This window comes from Aethalodelphis obliquidens, unplaced genomic scaffold, assembly GCF_003676395.1.
Source record: "Aethalodelphis obliquidens isolate GAN/ISIS:26980383/991018 unplaced genomic scaffold, ASM367639v1 scaffold15, whole genome shotgun sequence".
Taxonomy (NCBI): domain Eukaryota; kingdom Metazoa; phylum Chordata; class Mammalia; order Artiodactyla; family Delphinidae; genus Aethalodelphis; species Aethalodelphis obliquidens.
The window spans coordinates 9,539,087-9,560,917 of NW_020837959.1; the positions used below are offsets into that span (position 1 = coordinate 9,539,087).

Here is a 21,831-nt window from a genome sequence, read left to right on the forward strand (position 1 = left end):
CATTTCATCAGATTCTGCAGTGTTAGATTTATATCCCACTGAGATGTCCATTGTTATGATCATAAATTATGAGTTCAAGTAGTTTTGGTGGTTTGCCAGAATACTTCCTGTTCCAGTACTAAAGATTTCTCATATTTCTTTGACTAGAAAAACAAGGTTCAGACTGATAGTCCTTTCCAGTATGTGACTTTCTGTGGGTATGTCTGAGTTTAGAAATATTGAAGTGTGTGTGTGTGTGTCTGTTATTCTTAGGACTTTGCCTATGTGTTAATATTTTTCAGCAAGAAATAACACTCCTTTGGCAAATTTTTCAGAGCATTGAAATGAGATAAAGTATAGCTCTTATTCTTGAGAAGTAATTCATCACTTCATATTGTTAAGTCATAACCATTTAGTCATGAAACCCAAACCTTGTATTTAAAAAGTAACAATCTCTTGTTTAAAGTATCTCCTTTGAACATTTCCAAGAATCTTAAGGAAGTCTTTATATGACATTCAATTGTTAATTTCACCTTGTTATTTCAGATCTGTGATTAGAATTCATTCTTTGGGCTGAGAGTCTGTGTAGAATAAGAATTCCTGTGGTTCAGCATGCCAGTAATTCCGGGCAAGGTTAATAGAGTGGTTTTTTGGGAAAAAAGCTGTTTTATGGAAAGCCTTTTGGAACTTTGCCTTGTTTTGTTTTCCTGAACTACCAAATCTGCTTCAAGTATTTGTATGAGGTCCTAACATGTTTATATATTAATTTTGAGATAGCATATTTTTCCAGACTGACATTTCCCTGGACACCAGCCATTTCTGTGAACAGTGCCCATGGAATATAAGCTACTATTAGTCTATGTAATAGTTGGAGTAAAGTAAGCTCATAAGAGGGAACCCCCAAATGGGACGGTGCAAGCAAAATACAAGTTGGTTTATTTCTCTCTGAAGTCATTGTCCTGTGGGTCTGGGTGGGAAGCGTGTATGGCAGCCCTGCACCCTCAACACATATTTTCCTAGTTTGCCCTTGGCCTCTCTGTTTTTGTTTTTGTTTTTGTTTTTGTTTTTTTTTTGCGGTACACGGGCCTCTCACTGTCGTGACCTCTCCCGTTGCGGAGCACAGGCTCCGGACGCGCAGGCTCAGCAGCCATGGCTCACGGGCCCAGCCGCTCCGCGGCATGTGGGATCTTCCCGGACCGGGGCACGAACCCGTGTCCCCTGCATCGGCAGGCAGACTCTCAACCACTGCGCCACCGGGGAAGCCCGGCCTCTCTGTTTGTATCCGGTGAAGGGGAAGGGAAAAACGAGTCCAGTGAAAGGGTTTTCGTAGGTGGTGTGGAAGTTGCCCATATCAGGGAGAACTTTGTCACGAGGCCACACCGCCTTGCAGGAAATTCCAGGAAGTATATTCTCCAGCTGAGCAGCCATATGCCCACAACAAGGGGAGGAAGAGTCTGGAAGAGCGACCAGCAAAGGACAAAATGCCCAGTCCATTAAAAATATCTTCTAAAAACCAGCCATTTAGATTCAAGTGAAAACAAATGCATTTTATATAATGAACTTCTCAATTTTATGTTCTACTTCTCAAATATTTGTATCACAGAACAAAGTCATAGAATTTCGGATAGTATCACTATGCCCAGAAGGTACACACCAAAACTAAAGTGGCACTTTTGAATTTTATGTGGTTCTGTTTTACCTCATAGACTCTCCCCATAAGTGAAAGTGACTAAAATTTTTGCCATACTTTAAAGTGAGACAAAAATCTGAGGAACTTCTAGGGCGTGCAGAGGAGGCGCATCAGTGTTCTTTCCCCACCCCAAACAGAAACACCAAAGAACCATTGCAAATCCAGAAACACTGGAGGAATTTTCACCGCCCCTCCCCTCCCTTTCCTTGGGGCTAGTCTGTTTAATTTTAAAAGCAGAATTTTGCTTTCACAAAGTATACCAGCCAGGAATTTGTTCAGATTCCTCAAAACCAAGCCAAGAAAAGTTTCAGAAAGTTCAGACATGTGTGGCCGAGTGGAAAGAACAGAGTTTTTAGAGGCAGGCACAGATGCATGGGAACACTGCTCCAGACGGCCACTTCTGGCTGACCTTTGGCAAGCTTCTGTCGACTTAAAAAAAAATGCACAATGTGAGAGTTGCGAGTCAAGTTTTATTTGGGGCCAAATGAGGACTACAGCCTGGGAGACAGCACTTCAGATGGCTCTGAGAAACTGCTCCAAAGAGGAAGGTGGGGAAGGTCAGTATATATGTGATATTGGCGACGGGGACCAATCAAGCACGTATTTTTTTGCCGAAGGTTTCTGCTAGTCTCGTGAAGGTTACTGCAAGTCACGAGGAGCAGACATCACCATGAAGGATTTTAGTGCTTTTCTAGATATGAGGAGATACAAGAATTGGGCTCTTAAAAATGGCTCCTGAAAATATCCATCCGAAGACCTGTTCTGCCAGTTTTCCCCGGAGCACAGAGGGCCTCATTTCTGATCTCCACCCTGAAGTCCTTTCAGGGGGTGTTGAAAGTCAACAGCTGCAGCAGCACATGATTTAATCCTTGTAGAGGTAGATGGCAAGTGCTAAAGGTAAGTGCTGGTTTGTGGTTGACACTTCTTAGCCTCATTGGGCCACAGTCTCCTCATTTATAAATGAGGAGAGGTAAGAATGAACTTGCCAGGGTGTCGATACAGAATTAAAACGTGTAAAGGGCCCCGCATGTACCAGGATGGTTCTCTCCATCTGCGTGATCTATGACGGTCCCAGGGAGCCGGGGTCATTCATTGTCCCTCTGGCTCCGTGGCCAGGGGTCTGTGGTTTCTTCGGGCAGGAGCTGCCTAATGCAGCCCAGGGTGTCACTGCGCTGCTTAGAACCTAACCTGCCTGAGGCCTGGCTTTTTCCCCCTGAGACAAAGGGGAGCTTTGGTCACAAAGGCACCCAGTGACCTCTGTAATGCGTGCAGGAGAATGCAGCTGCGCCCCTGTTCTGGCTGAGTCCACATTGATCTCAGGGTTGAATTCAAGATACTAATTGCCAGTCGACACAAGGATCAGCATTTGTCTTTAAGCACCAGGAAGTAACGGCGAGACCTGAAAAGTCAAACCAAGGACTTGCTTTTCCACTCGTTTCCAATGTCAGAAAATATTTATATCCAAATATGATGTAAAGCAGTACCAGTGTTTAGGATTTTCACACAGTGCTCTTTATATAAAACAATCACGATTGTCTAGTTTCTGTATTGTTTTCCAGTGCTTTTTCAGTTTTTCATAAAACAGAACTGATTTTTTTTCCCCAGTATTTTCATCTCTTGATTTCTAGATGCCCCACTGAGCAAAGAAAATACAGATCACTGAGGAATGTGCCTTACTTGACTGTACAGCATCTACCCACAGTAGCCAAATGTACGTGGTTTTTTAAAGAACATTCTTTGAGCCTCTTCTGTTGCCTTCATCTTCGTGGCCCGGAAGGAGCTGCTCACACCTGCCCATTGCCATGGATATTTCCAGAACAGCATGCGCTCCAAGCCTGCCCCACACGTGGCTCTTGCAGCAACTGGAGACATCTCTTCAGAAGCCCCCACTTCCACCTCAGAAACGACAGGCAGGAGCCTGGGTTCTTAAAGGCCAGGAAGATGCGTCCGACAACAGCACCTGAACTTCCGCCCAGCAAGGGAAGTCTGATGGGAACAGTGGGGAAGGGCTGGGGAGAGAGGCACCCCTCTGCAGGAACAAGGCCTCGTCCTATCAGGAGGGAAGCCCCAGGGGCCCTCCCCTTCTCTCCCCTGAGCAGGGATGACCCTCAGGGGCAGGAGATGAGCCTCTCTGCTTCCCCTCAGCTTGAGGGTTATGCAGTCTCAGAAGGAGACGTCAGAATTGTGACCGCCACAGCCGGAAGCCCCCTGCTCCGTGGCAGCACGGGCTGTGGAGGGAACAGAAGGAGAAGGAAGCATCCCTGGAGGCTGGAGTGAGCCTGCTGGCGGGAGGAGGAAGCAGTGGCAGCACGTGCCCTGCAGGGGACTCGGGCCCGTCAAGGCAGAAGCCAGACAGTGGCACAGTACTGAGGAGGAAGAGGTCCAAGGAACATGTGTTCAAATCCCGCTTTGCACAGATGACTCAACTTGCCTCCACCCCGGTTTCTTCCTCTGTAAATGGGGTTAAAATACTACAGCAGCCACTTCAGTGAACAGAGTGATATAATGCCTGGACTTCTGAGGCTGGGGTGCGTACATGGGAGCAAATCTGTGAGCGTCCAGTGCTTTCAGACCTCGAGAATAAAACCAAGGGTTTATCTGCCTAGCTGAGGACCCATATGGGAGAAGGGTTCCCTGAGGCAGCAGAATGAAGGTAAAGGGGGTGGGTGGGGAGAAAGTAGAGCCATTAAGCTAGAGTGAGGCCCTGGGGAGGGAGCTGGGAACGGGCAGCCTCTCTGTGACCACCGGTGAGGACCACAGAGCATCCTTAGGAGGCAAAGCGAGTCTGCTGTCTCGGTGCTGGGAGCCCTGGCAGCTGGTGTGGGTCACCAGTTGGCCCCAGGCACGATCTCTTCGTAGAAATCAAGGCAGACAGTCCAGGTTTGGAGCCCGTTCGAGAAGGCAGCTGAGCAGCCTTCTCTTCTCATTATCCAAGACATCCTTCCTTCCCTTTTACATGCGTTTTTTTTTTTCTCTCTGAAAATTTCCATCAGCCCCTCTCCCTGACCTGCTCTCTGCTTTTTTACTGTCATTGGCTCACTTAGCCTACTTGTTTACATTTTGTCCAGATGAGCCTATCATTATGTCATAGGCCAGGCTGCTCTTGTGGTGTTTACGGTCTCCAGGGGGAGGAAAATAAAGAAATGTACACTTTAAGATCTGGACAGGGCTTCCCTGGTGGCGCAGTGGTTGAGAGTCCACCTGCCAACACAGGGGACACGGGTTCGAGCCCTGGTCCGGGAAGATCCCACATGCCGCGGATCACCTACGCCTGTGAGCCACAACTACTGAGCCTGCGTGCTGCAACTACTGAAGTCTGCGTGCCTAGAGCCCGTGCTCCACAACAAAAGGAGCCACCGCAATGAGAAGCCCATGCACTACAAAGAAGAGTAGCCCCCGCTCGCCGCAACTAGAGAAAGCCCGCGTGCAGCAACGAAGACCCAACACAGCCAAAAATAAATTAAAAAAAAAAAAACTGGACAAACTTTTTAAACTACTACATCCTGCCGATAAAATAAGATAAATAATGGTATGTCCTATGTTGCAGAGGATTAGCTCATCCCTTAAAATCAAAGCTTTGGGGGGAAGCGAGGCAAGAGATATGGTTGGGTGAGAATTTGTCATGCAAGTAAGATCAGTCTGTTCTCTGTTCTCTCTTTTTAAAGCAAGAAGTATTCAAGAATCCTAGGTCAAAACAGAGGGTTTAAAAGGCTGGAAAAACTAAATGGGCCAAAGGAAAGAGACTTTTCACTCAAGTAGCTATGTAGATGGTAAAAGTCCTTGTGCCCCCTTTAAACTTCAGCAGTTTGTGCTGACAGTGTGATATAAGTCTATCAAAGTAATAGCAAATTTATTCAAGTTTAAGAGAATAATAAAACACTGCTAACATAGTGGGTACTTATTCCCAATTCTTAAGTCAATACCATTGATGAGAAGGCAAAGAATGGTGGTGTTAATCAAGTAAGAGATTTGGGTAAAACATTCAACTCTATTTCCTCATCTTTCAAAAAAGAGGCAACACCTGCCCTGTCCTCTCATTCCTAATCTACAGGGTTGTTGGGTGAATCTGTTATGGAGGTTCGTGAAAACCCTCTTTTAATTGTATAATGCTGAGTTACATCAGCAAATAATAATAATTATTATGTTATAAATATAATAAGTATATTATTAAATAACAATTATTATTATTATTGATGAAGAAGAATGAGTATGATTATATCCCTGCTGAATAATAGTTAAATAAAAGATTATTAAAGCTTTAAATAATTACTCCATATTCCAGACATATTTCTCTGCACGTTGGATGTTAGGTAGTATTCCCAAGGATGATTTTTCTGTCGTTCTCCTGCCCAGGGGTGAAAAAGTGAATATCATACCATCTGACACAGTGCAAGTGCCTGATGGCTCTCTTAATGTCATGAGCCCAGTATTTGCTAGAAAGGTCCAATCGCTGGTCAGAGGAGCTCTGACCTGTGTAGCAGTCTGGCCAGTGTGCCTCATGAGAGTGTGGAGAGCCACTTCATTCCAGGCATGGGCCGCCCAGATCACAGCTGCTCAGAGCTCTTTGGCTTTGGTTAAGTTTGTTGTGCTGTTATATAATGGGTACTTTGACCATATCTCATGAATCTGATTTATTCTTCCTCCTTCTCCACTGTCCTATTATCGTGCTGTTGTCTGTGTCGAATGTTGTGTTAGAGTTTGTTGTTAAAATCAAGCAGAAAAACAGGCAGCTGTTAAGGTGTAAGGAGAAAAACATTAGTAACGGGGAAATCCACATACGGCACAGTAAGATTCTGACACCGTGGCGTGGGGCCGGCCCCAAGAGGCTTTACAATCGTAATCTAGCCTTACTTTGTGCTCATGATGGTCTTTTCACCCCTACGCTGTTACTAGTGCACAAGCCAAATTGTGACCAAGCAGACTAGACTGCAGGTGAGCAGTGAGTTATGCCTTTGCCTGTTAATTTAGAACTCTCATTTTATTCAGACAGGAGGCTCATTGGCCCATGCTATTTCTGATCCGTACCTTAAATCGAAAAAAAGTTATTTAACGGCTTCTGGTTTCTGCTCCAACATGTAAAGAGCTTGGAAGTTGTCAGTCCTGTTCTCACAACAAGAAAAAAAGCTAAACAAACTGAAAACCAACAATTCTGAGAGTCAGCAATGCTCTTAGATCTGACAGAGAGTTGAGGTTGCAGGGCAAAGTGCTCTTTGAAATTTGGAGAGACAGCAAATGCAGAGAATCATTGCTCCCCAGGGGCAGAAGCCACTGGTGCCAGAGACACTTAAAGTTGGGTAATTCCTGCAGGCAGAGCATGGACTAGCCTAAGAGTTGACAATCCCTCTAGTCTTAGGGGGACCCAACGCTTTCATGAGTTTTACCTCCAGGAGCCTTACCCAGTTCTTAGGATGATGATCAGAGAAAAATTCCTTCATGCTTCCTGCAGGGGGAGAGGAACAGTGACTATTCTGAAATAAGCCCAGAGCCCTCTGTTCATGACACAGGCATGCCCTGGAGGACATCTGCTTTCCCAGAGCCTCATCTGACCTCGGAGGAGGGCTGGTAGATGAGCAGAGCCCCTCTGGCCTCTCTGCATCACATAAACTGAGAAAAAGAGTCTAAGAAACTCTTCTGAAGGTCACAGCCAGGACTCAAGACTGACTAAAAAAATTGAGATTTAATCATAAGATTATAGAATGTTTCTCCTCTCCAACACTTTATCATCACATTAACAGGGCTCCAAAATGATAACCAGGTTACAACCTAGCTGCAAGACACAGAGTCTGTTTAGAAAGAATTTTGGGGGAAGCGTAAAGACAGCAGGAGACACAGAAACCAGGACACTAAAGGACACTGAAGCCTTTGACACCTACAGATATGGCATACATTAAGCACAGCCTAACCTCTCACCAGATTATCATAAAACCTTACACTAAAGGCCTACCTACCTCAGTTCCTGTTACCTATATATCATGTCCAGTTTTCAACAAAACATTACAAGGCCTGGTAGAAGGCAAATAAAACACAGTCTGAAGATACAAAGCAAGCATCAGAACCAGACTCAGATATGACAGGAATTTTGTAATTATCAAGTAATTTGGAATTGAAAATACTTTAATTAATAGGCTAAGGGTTCTAATGAAAAAAGTGGACAACATGCAAGAACGGATGGGTAATGTAAGCAGAGAAATAGAAACTCTAAGAATCAAGAGGAAGTACTAGAGATCAAAAACATTCTAACTGAAATGAAAAATGCCTTTGGTGGGCTCATCAGGAGACTAGACACAGCCAAGGCAAGAAACTCTGAGACTGAAGATATGTCAGTAGAAACTTCACAAACTGAAATGCAAAGAGAAAGAAGAATGAGAAAAAGATGGAACAGAATGACAAATAACTATGAACCACTACAAAAAGGCTAACATACATGTAATGAAAATACCAAAAAGAGAAGAGAGGAAGGAACAGAAGAAATATGTGAGGTAATAATGGCTGAGAATTTCCCAAAATTCACTTTGGATGCAAAACCACAGGTAAAGGGAGCTCAAAGAACACCAAGTAGGGTAAGTACCAAAATATCTACACCTGGGTATATTCTGTTCAAACTTCAGAAAACTAAAGACAAAGAGAAAATTTTGAAAGAAGCCAGAGGGGGATAAAACCCAAAACACCTTACCTATTGAGGAGCAAGAATAATTATTATATTGGACTTCTCCTCAGAAGATATGCAAGCAAAAAAGAGTAAAATGAAATATTTAAAGTGTAAAAAAATCCAAATAACCTAGAATTTTGTATCCAGCGAGAGTATCTTTCAAAAGTGAGGACATATAAAGACATTCCCAGACAAACAAAATCTAACAGAATTTGTTGCCAGCAGAACTGCTTTACAAGAAATGATAAAAGAAGTTCTTTAGAGAAGGGAAATGGTGTAGATCAGAAACTCAGATCTACATAAAGAAGAAGAGTGTTGGAAAAGTGATACATGAAGGTAAATAAAATATTTTATTATTCTTAACTGACCTAATAGGTATCTGTTTGTTCAAAATAATAATAGAAACAGTACATTAGGTGATTAGAACTTATGGATAAGTGAGATGAATAACAGCAGTGTTATAAGGGACAGGAGGAAGGAAGTGGGAATACTCTATTATAAGGTTCCTGCACCGTCTATGAAGAGGTAGAGTATTATTAGAAAGTGGACTTAGATTTGTTGTAAATATATATTGTAAACCCTAAGGCAACCACTAAATTTTTTAAAGGAAGTATAATTAATATGCTGAGAGGAGTAAAAATGGAATCATATAAAGAGAGAGGCAGACAGAAGGCAAAAAAGAAACAAGGAACAATTGCAATGAAAAAACAGTTACAAATATGGTACATTTAATTTGTCTATATCAATAATTACTTTAAATGGGGATGGTATAAATATACCAATTATCTGAGACTAAGAGAGTGGATTAAAAACCAATACCCAGCCATATGTTGTCTGCAAGAACCCCACTTTACCTATGAAGACACAGATAGATTAAAAGTAAAGAGATGGAGAAAGATGTACCATGCTAACACTAATGAAAAGGAAACAGGAGTAGCTGTGTTAATTTCAGACAAAGCTGACTTCGGAGCAAGAGAAGTTATCAGAGAGAAAGATGGGTATTGCATAATAATATAGGGTCAGTTCTCTGAGAAAACACAACAGTCCTTAATGTATATGCACCTAACAACAGAGCATCAAAGATATCAGTCCTTCCCAATGCGAGGTAAAGATTCAATGCAGGGCTTCCCTGGTGGCGCAGTGGTTGAGAGTCCGCCTGCCGATGCAGGGGACACAGGTTCGTGCCCCAGTCTGGGAGGATCCCACATGCCGCAGAGCGTCTGGGCACGTGGGCCATGGCCGCTGAGCCTGTGCGTCCGGAGCCTGTACTCCACAACGGGAGAGGCCACAACAGTGAGAGGCCCGTGTACTGCAAAAAAAAAAAAAAAAAGTCTATTAATTCTCTGGAAAGTTTTTACTATTTGCTAACATTCTTATCTCACCTATGTAGAATTCTGGTTTACATTGGAAATGCTGGCCTGGTAGGAAAACATAGTATCTTGCTTCCTTGTTAACACAGCTTTTAATACATGCAAACTGTTTTTCAATCTTAGTATATAACCTTAAGAAATCTAAAATTATATCTGTGACACATCCAAAAAATAAATCTAAACCAGTTGAAAAACTGAATTTTAAAACCTGTTTTAGCCTTAGGAGTCTATGGAAGAAAATAGACAGCAAATACAGGAAAAATTCTGTGAATATTTTTGTACACATAATATCAATGTGAAGATATATGACCAAATATTTGCCTATGTATAGTTTTAAATTTTTAACAATAAGTAATTATTTCCCATTCAGTTGTAACTGTTCGATTATAGTGTTAATATGAATTATATTAGAACTTGTTCTTGTTTTCGGTTTTATATTATATCAGTGGTTAAATCAATATAATTAAATCTTTCATTGTAAATTATGGAAATTTTATGTTTATCATAACACAAGAACTTTATTTTTAGTTAAAGCCATATGTTATTTGTATTTCTTATCTCATTTATTGTTAATTACATTTGGTCAATATCACTCAGGTGTCTTTCTTCTATCCCACTTAGACCTGAATCAGATTTTAAAATGCCTCTGAACAAAAAAGTAAAATTATTTAATTCCAATCTTGGTTGATCTTTCTATCCTGTGCTTATTTACTAGTTCAGTTTTATTTAAAAATAAAACCAATTCTCACTATTGTGGCTATTCTGAGGCAGACTGACCAACTTTACCTTAAAGTTAATTTGTATTTTCCTTGCTTGTGCCTGGTAATGCAGAGATATGAACCATGTGTGTCCCCAGATATGAAGACAAGAAAGTCTTAGTACTTTTTCCAAATGCTTGGTTCTGATTTTGGACTATTATGAAATTCTAATGTCATAACTGGTAACTCCCTAAGAATTACATGACGTTCTGGCCTTTTTGCCTTGATTTCTTTTGAGTGTACTTTCCAATAGATCTTTCACAAGTGAGTGACAAAGCTAAAACACTCTAAAAGAAACCACATTTCCTACGTGGTATGATTTGCTTGCTTTTTGAGAAAATTTTAAAAGCTACTAAAGAACATTTATTTAATGTGTTAGTGGTGACCAGCAAGTACCATTATGGCCAGAGTCTGAGGCCCAGGAAGGTCATATAGGTTAGAAGCAGTGGACAGTTTGAATGCTAGGGAAGGTCGCTGAAAGCTAACTGCGGCTAAGCATAGTTTTGTTTTGTGTTTTAATCAACTAATGGAAAATAAATTTCCAAGAAGCTCTTTTGATCTAAAACCACTGCTCTTCAAAGGCAGGGGCGTGACAGTTACCTGTCATGACCTCTGCTTTGCTGCTCTTATTTCCAGCCTCCGTGGACATTGCCCAACTCCAGAGGCAGGGACTGTTTTAGTTGGCATATGGGCTCGGCATCCTTGGAACTGCTCTACTTTATGCCTAAACTTTCCTGCCAATGTCAGCATCAGCCTTGTCAACACTTCTTTTCCATTTGTGAATACTGTAGTTAAAGCTTTCACCTCTCCCTTTCTAGAAGTATTTCATATTTAGCACTTGGGTGTTTAGAAATTCTCTCTCTGAAGAAATACATTTCAACTAAGAATCTTTACGACTTATAAAAGAAGTTTCACTTAGAAAATATATATAAACATATGTGTGTGGTTTTTTTTTTCCATATGGCCTTTGATCTTGTCGCAAAGCTTTAGTGCTGTGAACAGTGAGGTTTAAGGTAACCGACAAAGTGGTCTCACCAGTGAGGCAAAGTTGTGTCAAAAGAGGGCTTAGGGCTTCCCTGGTGGCGCAGTGGTTGAGAGTCCGCCTGCCGATGCAGGGGACGTGGGTTCGTGCTCTGGTCCAGGAAGATCCCACATGCCGTGGAGCGGCTGGGCCCATGAGCCATGGCCGCTGAGCTCCGCAGCGGGAGAGGCCACAACAGTGAGAGGCCCGCGTACCGCAAAAAAAAAAAAAAAAAAGGAGGGCTTAATTGTTTAAAAAAAAAAATTCTAAGCAAAAATTCACCTCAAAACCCATAAGGTTTCTAAATACATTTTGAAGCATTTAGAAGAAAAGAAGTCCTTTTGTGTTTGCTCCATGTTCTGGAAGAGCAAATAAAAAATGTTACTTTGTTTTGTTAACTCAGTGGCCACTCGGCAATCCTCAGGCTGAATGCCTGTGGATCGATCATCAGCTAAGCATGCGGATGAGTTGTGTATAGATTATTATAATCATAAAGTTATAGCACAGTCTGTCGGAAAATACTTGTGATAATTGGTTTGGAAATATAGTTTAGTAAAATTAAACATAATTTCAAGGAAGAGAAAACATTTTCATGAAGGTTTTCTTCATTAGAAAGGTGACATCATCCCAAGTAATTTAATTATTGTTGATTTATTTAACAAACCTCTGTAAGTCAGGGTGGGCCTTCCTTGCTGTGTAGGTCTCCTGACCTTCTTCACATTTCATGTATCTGGAGGCATCCAGCCTTAGTGACAAAAGTTGATTATGCTGAATCCAGATGTCCACCTTAAGAATACACATCTCTCTCATTGGCTTTTTTTTTTTTTTAACTTAACATAGTATGTGTTTTTAACTGTCTCATGACAAATAGATTTACTTTTTAATCACCACTGTTGGATAAAATTTATTATCACCTGAGTTCCATCCATCAGATTTGAGGGTACAACTCATGTGAAGAGGTAAATGGGGAGATGGTGAGGGGAAGTTTGGTGGAATAGGAACCCCAAGTTTGTAGCTTGCTTAGTTATCACCACAATTTCATGACCCTGTCATTTGAAAGTCAGATGACTCAATGGTGTCACATAATGTATGACTAGAAGACACAATAAGGAATATTCCCAGGACACAGTCAATTTCTCCCTTTTTTTCGTGGAAAAAGAGTTCACGGAAGACAACCAAGCAGTAAATATCCTAAAGATAGTCAAAACAGATTGGAATATAATTTTGTTCAGAGCTATTCAAAAAATCCTCTACTATGTCTCAATATAGGTAGCCTGTAGAAAGTTCCCAGGTGAGGATTTATCTTCTAAATGTAGACTTGTGGGTCTTTTTAGCTAGCGAATTCAAGCCACCAAAGGAAGAGGTCAAGAAGAATGAATGAAGTTAAGAGAATTGACGAGCTGAGTATCACTGTTGGGATTTTGTTTCTTATATGGCTTGCATTTGTGCTTTGAGATTTTTGGGATCTAAGAAAGCCATGCTGTTCCAGGAGCTTCCCAGAAGTATTTTTGGAGCAGGCCACACGGGCTCCGGAAAGAGAATGCATTCTATTTCCAGGTGCTATTGTAGAATCATTATTCATTTAACAAAAGTGTGGTCTTTTCAGCTAGAAATTTTAGTTCCATAATTCAAATGGACTAAAAATATTCTGGAGTATATCTAGAAAAAGTGTTTTGTATGTATCAATATGTTGTTTTCTAGCAATGTCCCATTCTGGATTAAACATAGAGGAAAACTTTCCTGTTTCTCTGTAGCGTGAGCTTTTAAATTGATATATGTGTATGTGTTTTAAGTGAATTGTGAAAATCAGCCCAATATAAAGTCAGTTATAAAAGTTCCCTTTGTTTCCAAATTATCTGTGTAATATTTACACCAAGGATGAATCGATTAAAAAAACCAAGTATATGAGGAAGGCCTTCCTGTGTCTCTATAATATATGATCATTGTTTTATTTATCACCAGTTCTGGAGTGTTTCTCAATGCCAAGTCCAGAAGTGAAAGATACAGTTTTAACTTAGAGTGCTGACACCTAGCTAGGGAGACAAACAAGGTAACAGAAGTCAGTGTGACAAGTGACAGGATACAGGTGAGCTCAGGCCTCTCTGGGAGGAGCAGCGTCACGAGTGGCCTGAGGGCAGAGGAGGCGAGCTGGGCTGGAGGACCACAGGGGAGTTGGCAGCACCGGGGCAGCCAGAGGGGGCAGGATGTGCAAAATAAGTGTGAGCGGCAACAGTTCATGCTCAGGGTGGCCAGTTTCTCACAGAAAGTAAGAAGATCATACATTTTATTTTGTCAGTTTCAACAGTGGACAGCCTCTTCAAAAGTGATCTTCTTTTCGTACATTTGTCAAAGTCAGGAGCAGGAAAGGGGTGAGGAAGGGCTGTCTTATTCCACTGCCTTTGCTCTTGCAACTCAGTGACATCCCCGAAGCCTTTGACCCCGCATCGTTCATGTACACGGGAAACACTTTTTTCAAGAATAAGCATTTTCTCAGGGAGTTTTTTGGTTCCACTTTCACAAGTGTCTCATCTCTTTGTAGCAACAAACCTTGCTCTCTGAGCTGTACTGAAGGTTCCTACTTTTCTTTCTTCAGTGTCGAATTAGGAAAAATGGAGTAAAAGCTTCAAGATTACTCATTGAACATACTATTTTTTACTTAATTTCAAATAGCATCTTCCCTGTAGGTGTAATAAAGATCTGCGCAAGTTAGAGGAAGGATAATTTTCAGTGTTCCTTTCACATTTAATCTTACATTGATGATCCTCGTATGTTACCTGTAAATGCTCAATTGGTAAAGCAGTTAAACTTTAATGGTAATTCATAATGGATTTCTGCAGCCACTTTTCTTTTTTTAGTTCACATAACTAGAAAAAAATAAGGGACTTAAGTTACGTCATGTTAAAATTGTCCTTCGTATTCAGACCATAAAAGCAAAAACGTTGTATATTTTTAGTACGTAGCGATCATTAATGGAAACAGTCACTTCTGTTTTCTGTTGCCATTTTATATTTGGTGTGTGCTGTTCCTCTGTGAACCTTTCTCTTAAAAGTTATATTCTTGTATGAGTTCCTCAATAGACTATAAACTATAAACATAGTCCCTCAGAAAATAATTATCGATAACTTCATTTGAATTGAGAATAAGAGAAAATAAGGTCTCTCTAAAGCCCCGGTGCCAAGCAAGAATATATATAAGTAAATGGTAAAGAAAAAAAGAGTTTAAGACCTGGAGCCTGATGATGTGGGTTTAGATTCTGGTTTTGTTTCTTTTTAACTCGGACAACTTCATTATCTAGTGACCTTCACTTTGCTTTTCTGTGAAATGTGATGGATATTATCTGTGCTTATACCCACCTACCCATCTACCTGCCTAATTAGACAGGGATTTCCTTAGCATTTAAGTATGTGAAAGAGCCTTGAAACTAAACGTGTTCTACAAATACTAGTTGCTATGGCAACGACTTACCAATGTACCAAATATGATTCTTAAAATGAGAGGCAGTACATGTATGAAGTTATATTTTACATAAACTACGTAGCACAGATTAGTGCCTAATAGGCATTCACCAAACAGGGATCCGCTTTCCCTCTTTGTCTCAGCTTTTCTTTCAAGCCTTGTTATTTCTCATTTGTCCCCATTTGCTGCTACACTTTTCTGCTGTTCTGGGTGCTTTCGAATTCACTGATGCTCTGGTTCTTCTTCCTGCATGCACAGGCCCAGAGAGGCAGTCAGACGTCAGGCAAATTTAGTAAAACCTCCTTCTTAGTTTGGACATTTGATTGTATGCACATTCTAATTTTAAATTAGCACATATATGGGTGGCTATTGGCTTTATATTCTGTAATAATTTAATTCATTTATAGCAGTGGAATTTGTTGAGGTACAAATGTTTACCAGTTTTATGAATAAAAACCCATATCATATTTGTTTTGCAAACAACTTCAACTGAGTACTATATTGTTTATTTGTATGGTTTTTCACAAAATAATGAGCAGTTATTTTCATTGTTTATAATAATGCCTAAAACTTATTAAGTGCTCATCAAATGTCAGTGCTTGACAGAAACGAAATCATTTAATCCTCACAATACTTTGCGGTATGTCTTAATTATTATTTCCCCATTTTACAGATGGGGAAACTAAGCCACAGAAAAGATGTCAGGAGACAGGATATTATCACAGTTAAATATGCAGGTCCTCGTTCCTGAGTGCCTGGGTTAATTCTAGTTCCCCTAATTATTATGTGTGCATCCTTAGACAAATTCCCTACACTTTATGTGCGTTAGTTTTCCCATCTGTAAAATAGGGAAATAATGACACATACTCATAATGCCATGAGGCTTAAACACTGGCTTTCCTCTGAATGACATTTTAGATTCTCTTAACCATATGTTCAAAACTCTGCCCACATATTGTTCCCTTTTCCTTCTTTTCATTATCAGTAGTATTTTCCATGAGGCAATTCTCGTAGACGATACAAAGTACTCTTTAATGATTTACTAACTTACGTTTTGGTGTTCAGTGTAAACACCATGGAATCCAAAGACAGGCTCCATCACATGAATTTTTGGAGCCTAAGATACTTTAGTTCTCCCCATGAGAATGTGATTTCAAATGAAACCCAGTTCTCGGACTTATTTCAAGTGCTTTTCCGCACGCTGAAAGTGTTAAGCCCCAAGTGGCAAACGTACAAGGTACCCATCCTTTATTATTATATCTTTACTTGGCTTGATTGTTAGTGTTCTTTTCCTCATTGTTAAATGCATTTAACAGCGAAATCTGTAACCTAAAATTGTTTCATTGCTAGAGATATTAAAACTGCCCTGGCTTGAAGTCAGAAGTAACTTTATCAAAATCCTAAGACTAAGAGCAATAAAATGTTGCATGTAATTTGAGTCCCTTTAGAAGAGCTTTTGTCATTGAGAAAATGAGCATGGATAAATATTGATTGTGTTTCTGAAAAATGTTTTCTCATTTCAAAAGTCCACCCCAGCTTAGCCGGCTCCCCTCTCTCTTAACAGGCACCAGCATCTTCACCGTGTACGAGGCTGCATCCCAGGAAGGATGGGTATTCCTCATGTACAGAGCCATCGACAGCTTTCCCCGCTGGCGTTCCTATTTCTACTTCATTACCCTTATTTTCTTCCTTGCCTGGCTTGTTAAGGTACTCTAAAAATTAGTACTCATCCAGTCTATGCTTTCTGACAGTTTCTGCAGATCTTTTGTTTGTTTTCAGTTGCCCTCACTCCCTTACGCCCAGTCTTGGTAAATGTGGTTTGTCATTTTCTTTCAGAATGTGTTTATTGCTGTCATCATTGAAACATTTGCAGAAATCAGGGTACAGTTTCAACAGATGTGGGGATCTAGAAGCAGCACTACTTCGACAGCCACGACGCAGGTACAGTATCCGGAGATGATGAGTAACCCACTCGAACTGGGCGTGTCCCTCTGCACCACCCTGGAAATGGATGGGACTTGATGGGACTTGAGAAACCCTGTTATCACCAACTTCTGCAATCAGATTCACTGAGGGAGCTGCTTAAAAATACAGGTGCAAAGCCCCAAACCCAGAGCGACTAAATCAGATTTTCTGGATGATGGGGCAAGGGCACCTATATTTTTAACAGCCCCATGGGTGGGTTTGACAGAAAACCAGGCTTATCATATTTATTATGTACCTTCGATTTGATTCTACCATCACGTGTCCTCCAAGGACTTGCTGATAAAATATAGCAACTGTGGAATTCCCCATTTTAAAATATTCACGTAATTGAAACCAATATAATGGCCCTTATGTATAGGATTAGAATTTTTTGGAAGGAAAATTTATTTCATTCAGAATGAACCAATCACAATATAATAAATTATGAAGAAGACCCCTCCATCCCAAATGCATGCCTGTGAATTTTGAGGAATTACTGCCTATTCAGAAGGTTTCCACTATGCTTCCGAGAAATTGGAAGTATCCTAGAATTTGACTAGAAGTGGCATGGCATTTATTACATAAGAGGGCAATTCAGATCCAATGTCTTTTGTTTTTATTTTTGGTTTTGTTTTGTGTGTTTGTTTCTTGGTGGTTAGAAAGAGGAAGAATAGGTTTATATATCTTCTTCTGGTATAAATCTTAATAAAAGAGAGAGAAAATAAAAATTCCAGAATTGAGAATGAAATTATGTTATGCCTTGCAACTACTGCTTTAATGTTAAATTTTAAGAGAAATTTAACATAAGTTTGTAAATACTTACACGGGTCTGTTAGGACAAAGGTATCTGTGAAAGATCCGAGGTACAAATTTTACTTTGAAGATCTCCAAATTGAACTTTTAATAATTATATTTATATAATTACTACTTTTAAAATAATATATTATTTTTTAATAATTGTATTTATGCCTATGTATTAAAATTATAAAGAAAAGGATTCAGGATAGTGGCTCACTGGGAGTGGGGATGAGGAAGCAGAGGAATAAAATTAAGAAGAAGTGCAAAGGTAAAAAAAATTAAAATATTTATATTTAATAGCTAATAGTGAAAATGCTGTTAAACATGCTAATATTTGGAAGAGCCTTGTGCAGTATTTTTATGATGTTGTGAAAGTTCGAATGGTCTAGTTCATTATAGATGAAATAGGATTTATATTATTCAGTTTTGTCAAACAGCTATTCAAACTTCCATGAAAGATTTTTTTAAGTGTTATCTAGGTTATGTCACAGATGGCATGTAGGAAAACCTTCAGTGAGCCTGCCACATCTAGTACTCATTTCTTCTCTCATCTTTTTAGTGAACTATGAGAAATCGTAAAGTTCCAAGTCCATTCTGACATGTCTTTTAAATAGAGTGACAGCCTCGTGGAGGTGTGTTTTCCAGTATAGATATTGAGAACAAAGTGGGACATAGAACTATGAACTCCACACAGAACTCACATTTGATATTCCTGAGAGATGACCTAAAATGTCTTTGAAACCATATAGTGCTTATTAAGTAACTCTTAGTTGTAAAACCACAGCTGGAAAAGTGGTGTTTGGAAGTGCCACCGAGTCAGCCAGCAGTTACAATAGAAAGTCAAATGTGGAGAGACTGTGAACACAGTTGTACAAAATTGCTTTGTTGCAAAATTGTCCTTAATCAGGAGGAATAAGGTGGTAATTCAGACGTAATGCGTCTAGGTATTCAGCAGAGGTAATCACACAGAGAATTGTGAAAAACCTTCATTAAGAAAAATGCTATGGCTGAGGACCTGGTTGCTAAGCAACCGAAGCTCCAGCAGCAGCCTCTCTGGTAAAACACCACTTGGGCTGCCTGGCAACAGGCTGCAGGCCCCGCCCATCCCCTCGCCAGCCACTGAGCAAGTGTTCCAGATGCTTTTGTGTGTGTGGAAGGGAGAGGCATCATTTGCCGTGATTCTGTTACGTTTGTAAAATCAGAGACAACTCTGCACAAAGGCCCTCTCGTTCGATGGTTTAAAACACTAAATCACAAGTTTCTAATTCTAACAAAACAGATGGGCTTTAGGGAAATAAAATAAAGATGGCTGTGTATTGTGAAGCACACAGCTTTTCAGAAATGAAGTCAGTTCTTGTCTTCCTCTAGTATGTGGGACGTCTGCAGTTGTTCTCTGTAAGTTATCCTCATAGGAGGGCAAAGAGGGTCCTGGGGATGGTGGACCTGTTGATATTTCTAAGTCCCTGGACTTTCCAGGAGGGCTGCATGAGTAGAAAGAAAAATTATACACATTAACAGGATAAAGTAGGGGCTTTCCGACATCTTAAGAGGTTCAACAGGAATGGCTCTGATATGTTAAGAGGCAAAAGAGAATCAGTGATGAGAACTCTTTCTTTAAAATAACAAAGCAACCTGCCTCAGAGTCACAGCATAGAAACAAATTACAGAAAAACTAATGCCAAAGGTCTTATGGAGACCATAATAGAGCAGGTAGCAGGGAAACAAAAGGAAAACGACGTGGAAATTTGCAGATTAGTAGTCAGTAGTTTGCCTGAACTCTGATGGGGAAGGTGACTCTCGTACCTGCATAATCACTTGACACAGGTCACTGTTGCCACATGCTCAGTTATATGTTGGATTAAAGTGCAAGAGATTTGTACATCCAGGATATAATAGCCCCCTGTGTCAACCCACAATAGGACTTCCCATGCTACACATTTGTAGGGGTGTTGCCCCAGAGAAAGGTGTTGAGATGGGCCGATGTGCTAGCGGAACACGTCCTGGGCATCGTGCATGTCCGGTCCAGACTTGCACTCCCATTCTCTAATAGACACTTCACCTCAGATACCTGTTGCCAGTCGTGTGGTCTTCTGATCTAGGCTGATTCACAGTAGGAATGAGCTTATCTCACTTTCCCTGGAAGAGAACCGAAAGAACTAAACTTTAGGGCCCTGCAAGGCTAAGTTTTGTATATATAGTGACAAGAGACACAAGGCAGCATCTGGCAATCAATCCGTACCTAACTTTTATATACAAATCATGGCCCAGTAGGGTCATATTGAGGGATGGGTAAGTAAATATTCTGACTGTCTAAAGAGAGCAATAATTTCTGGGTCTGTCATTGTCTCTGACTGAGCACACTTGCTGGCCCATGTTTTCTGAATTAATAAGATACAAGACGGATAAGGGTGGAGCTGATAAAAGGACACAGGAATTCTTTCTCCTCTGTAGTTCCATGAACCTTCTCAGAATACGGGTTCCTACAATACTGGAACAACTTCTGTGTCAATGTGCAATACCGGCTTAAAGGCAGAAAGGCATAGATGAAAAGGCACATGATGGAAAATAAAAAGAATTTCTCCTCCATGAAAAGATGTGTACAATGTAATGCTCCAAAACAAAACTTTAGTAAAAATTTGTTTACTGCGTTCCAAGACTATTGGTTTCCACATGAATATACATCATTAAAATATGTGAGAAAGCAATTTAGTGAAAGCAATTTCTGGGAAGACTTTGGTAGAAGGTACAATAGTGAGCTCCTTCTAATAAGAAACTATAGTAATGGAATAATACATTCATCATAGGAAGCCATACATGAGAATTATATCTTGTGAGTCTAAGTCATTGAGTATATTATTTAATTAAGAAATCAAGTCAAGTGCCCACCCTCATTATTTTGTGTGATAATGACTATTACCTGTTTTTTTGTTTTGTTTTGTTTGCGTTACGCGGGCCTCTCACTGTTGTGGCCTCTCCCGTTGCGGAGCACAGGCTCCGGACGCTCAGGCTCAGCGGCCATGGCTCACGGGCCCAGCCGCTCCGCGGCATGTGGGATCTTCCCGGACCGGGGCACGAACCCGTGTCCTCTGCATCAGCAGTCGGACTCTCAACCACTGCGCCACCAGGGAAGCCCTATTACCTGTTTTTTAAGATGATTGATTTTGAAAGAACCCAAAGAGCATGGGAATTTCAAAATAAATTTTGGATTTTATTTTCATTACCAAATGTGTATGTGTGTCTTGGGTTTGGAATTTTAATTCAGTTGCTAGTGGTCACCTGTATTACCAAGATCCATTCTCTACCACCTCCCATTAGATAATCTGTTATTGTTGTCATTGATGATGATATTCTGCCTAAAGTACAATAGAACAATCCACAAAGCATTCTTAGCAAAATCAAGTGACCCTTTATAAAACGCTGGCAGTTGCAAACAGGCAAGCATGAGATGATTCTCGAGACTGAAACCTCCATGGATTCCCAAGTGATTGTACTAAGAGGAAAGTGCTCGTGTGGTTATTGGTAATACTCCACTAATTCATAACACTTTATTACAATAAATCACATATCTTGAGAGCTGCACTAAGCACTACGCTATTGACTTTACAAGCAATCTTATTTAATCTTCACAATAACATTGTGAAGTTGGTATTATTATTGTCTCTGCTTTGCAGATTAAAAAAGGACAAGGATTGGAAAGTTAATTATTTTATCCAATATTACATAACTGGTACGTGCTAGAATGGGGGCTCAAAACCAGCTTCCTGGGCTTCCCTGGTGGCGCAGTGGTTGAGAGTCTGCCTGCTGATGCAGGGCACACGGGTTCGTGTCCTGGTCCGGGAAGATCCCACATGCCGCGGAGCGGCTGGGCCCGTGAGCCATGGCCGCTGAGCCTGCGCGTCCGGAGCCTGTGCTCCACAACGGGAGAGGCCACAACAGTGAGAGGCCCGCGTACCGCAAAAAAAAAAAAACCAGCCTCCACAGCCATAAGAGTCTTCAGTTTTGCTCCCTGAGATCCTACCTCCTTTTAATTTGGTCATTACAGGCCCTGCTGTCAATGTGCTATCTTTTTTCTGGCTTCTCTTTTCTATTAAAACAAACAAAAAAAGGTTTTCTTGTTGACTGAAAGGTGGAGAAAGGGGTACTTT

General features: G+C 40.7%; 1 protein-coding gene across 1 annotated transcript in view; it reads left to right on the forward strand.

The window, feature by feature from the left end:
- The window catches only part of NALCN (sodium leak channel, non-selective), a 282,164-nt gene that overhangs the window by 54,639 nt on the left and 205,694 nt on the right, over nucleotides 1-21,831 (forward strand). The window contains exons 7-8 of the mRNA XM_027115885.1: nucleotides 16,488-16,630; nucleotides 16,760-16,864. Coding sequence (XP_026971686.1) covers nucleotides 16,488-16,630; nucleotides 16,760-16,864 — 248 coding nt within the window. The remainder of the gene's footprint in view (nucleotides 1-16,487; nucleotides 16,631-16,759; nucleotides 16,865-21,831) is intronic.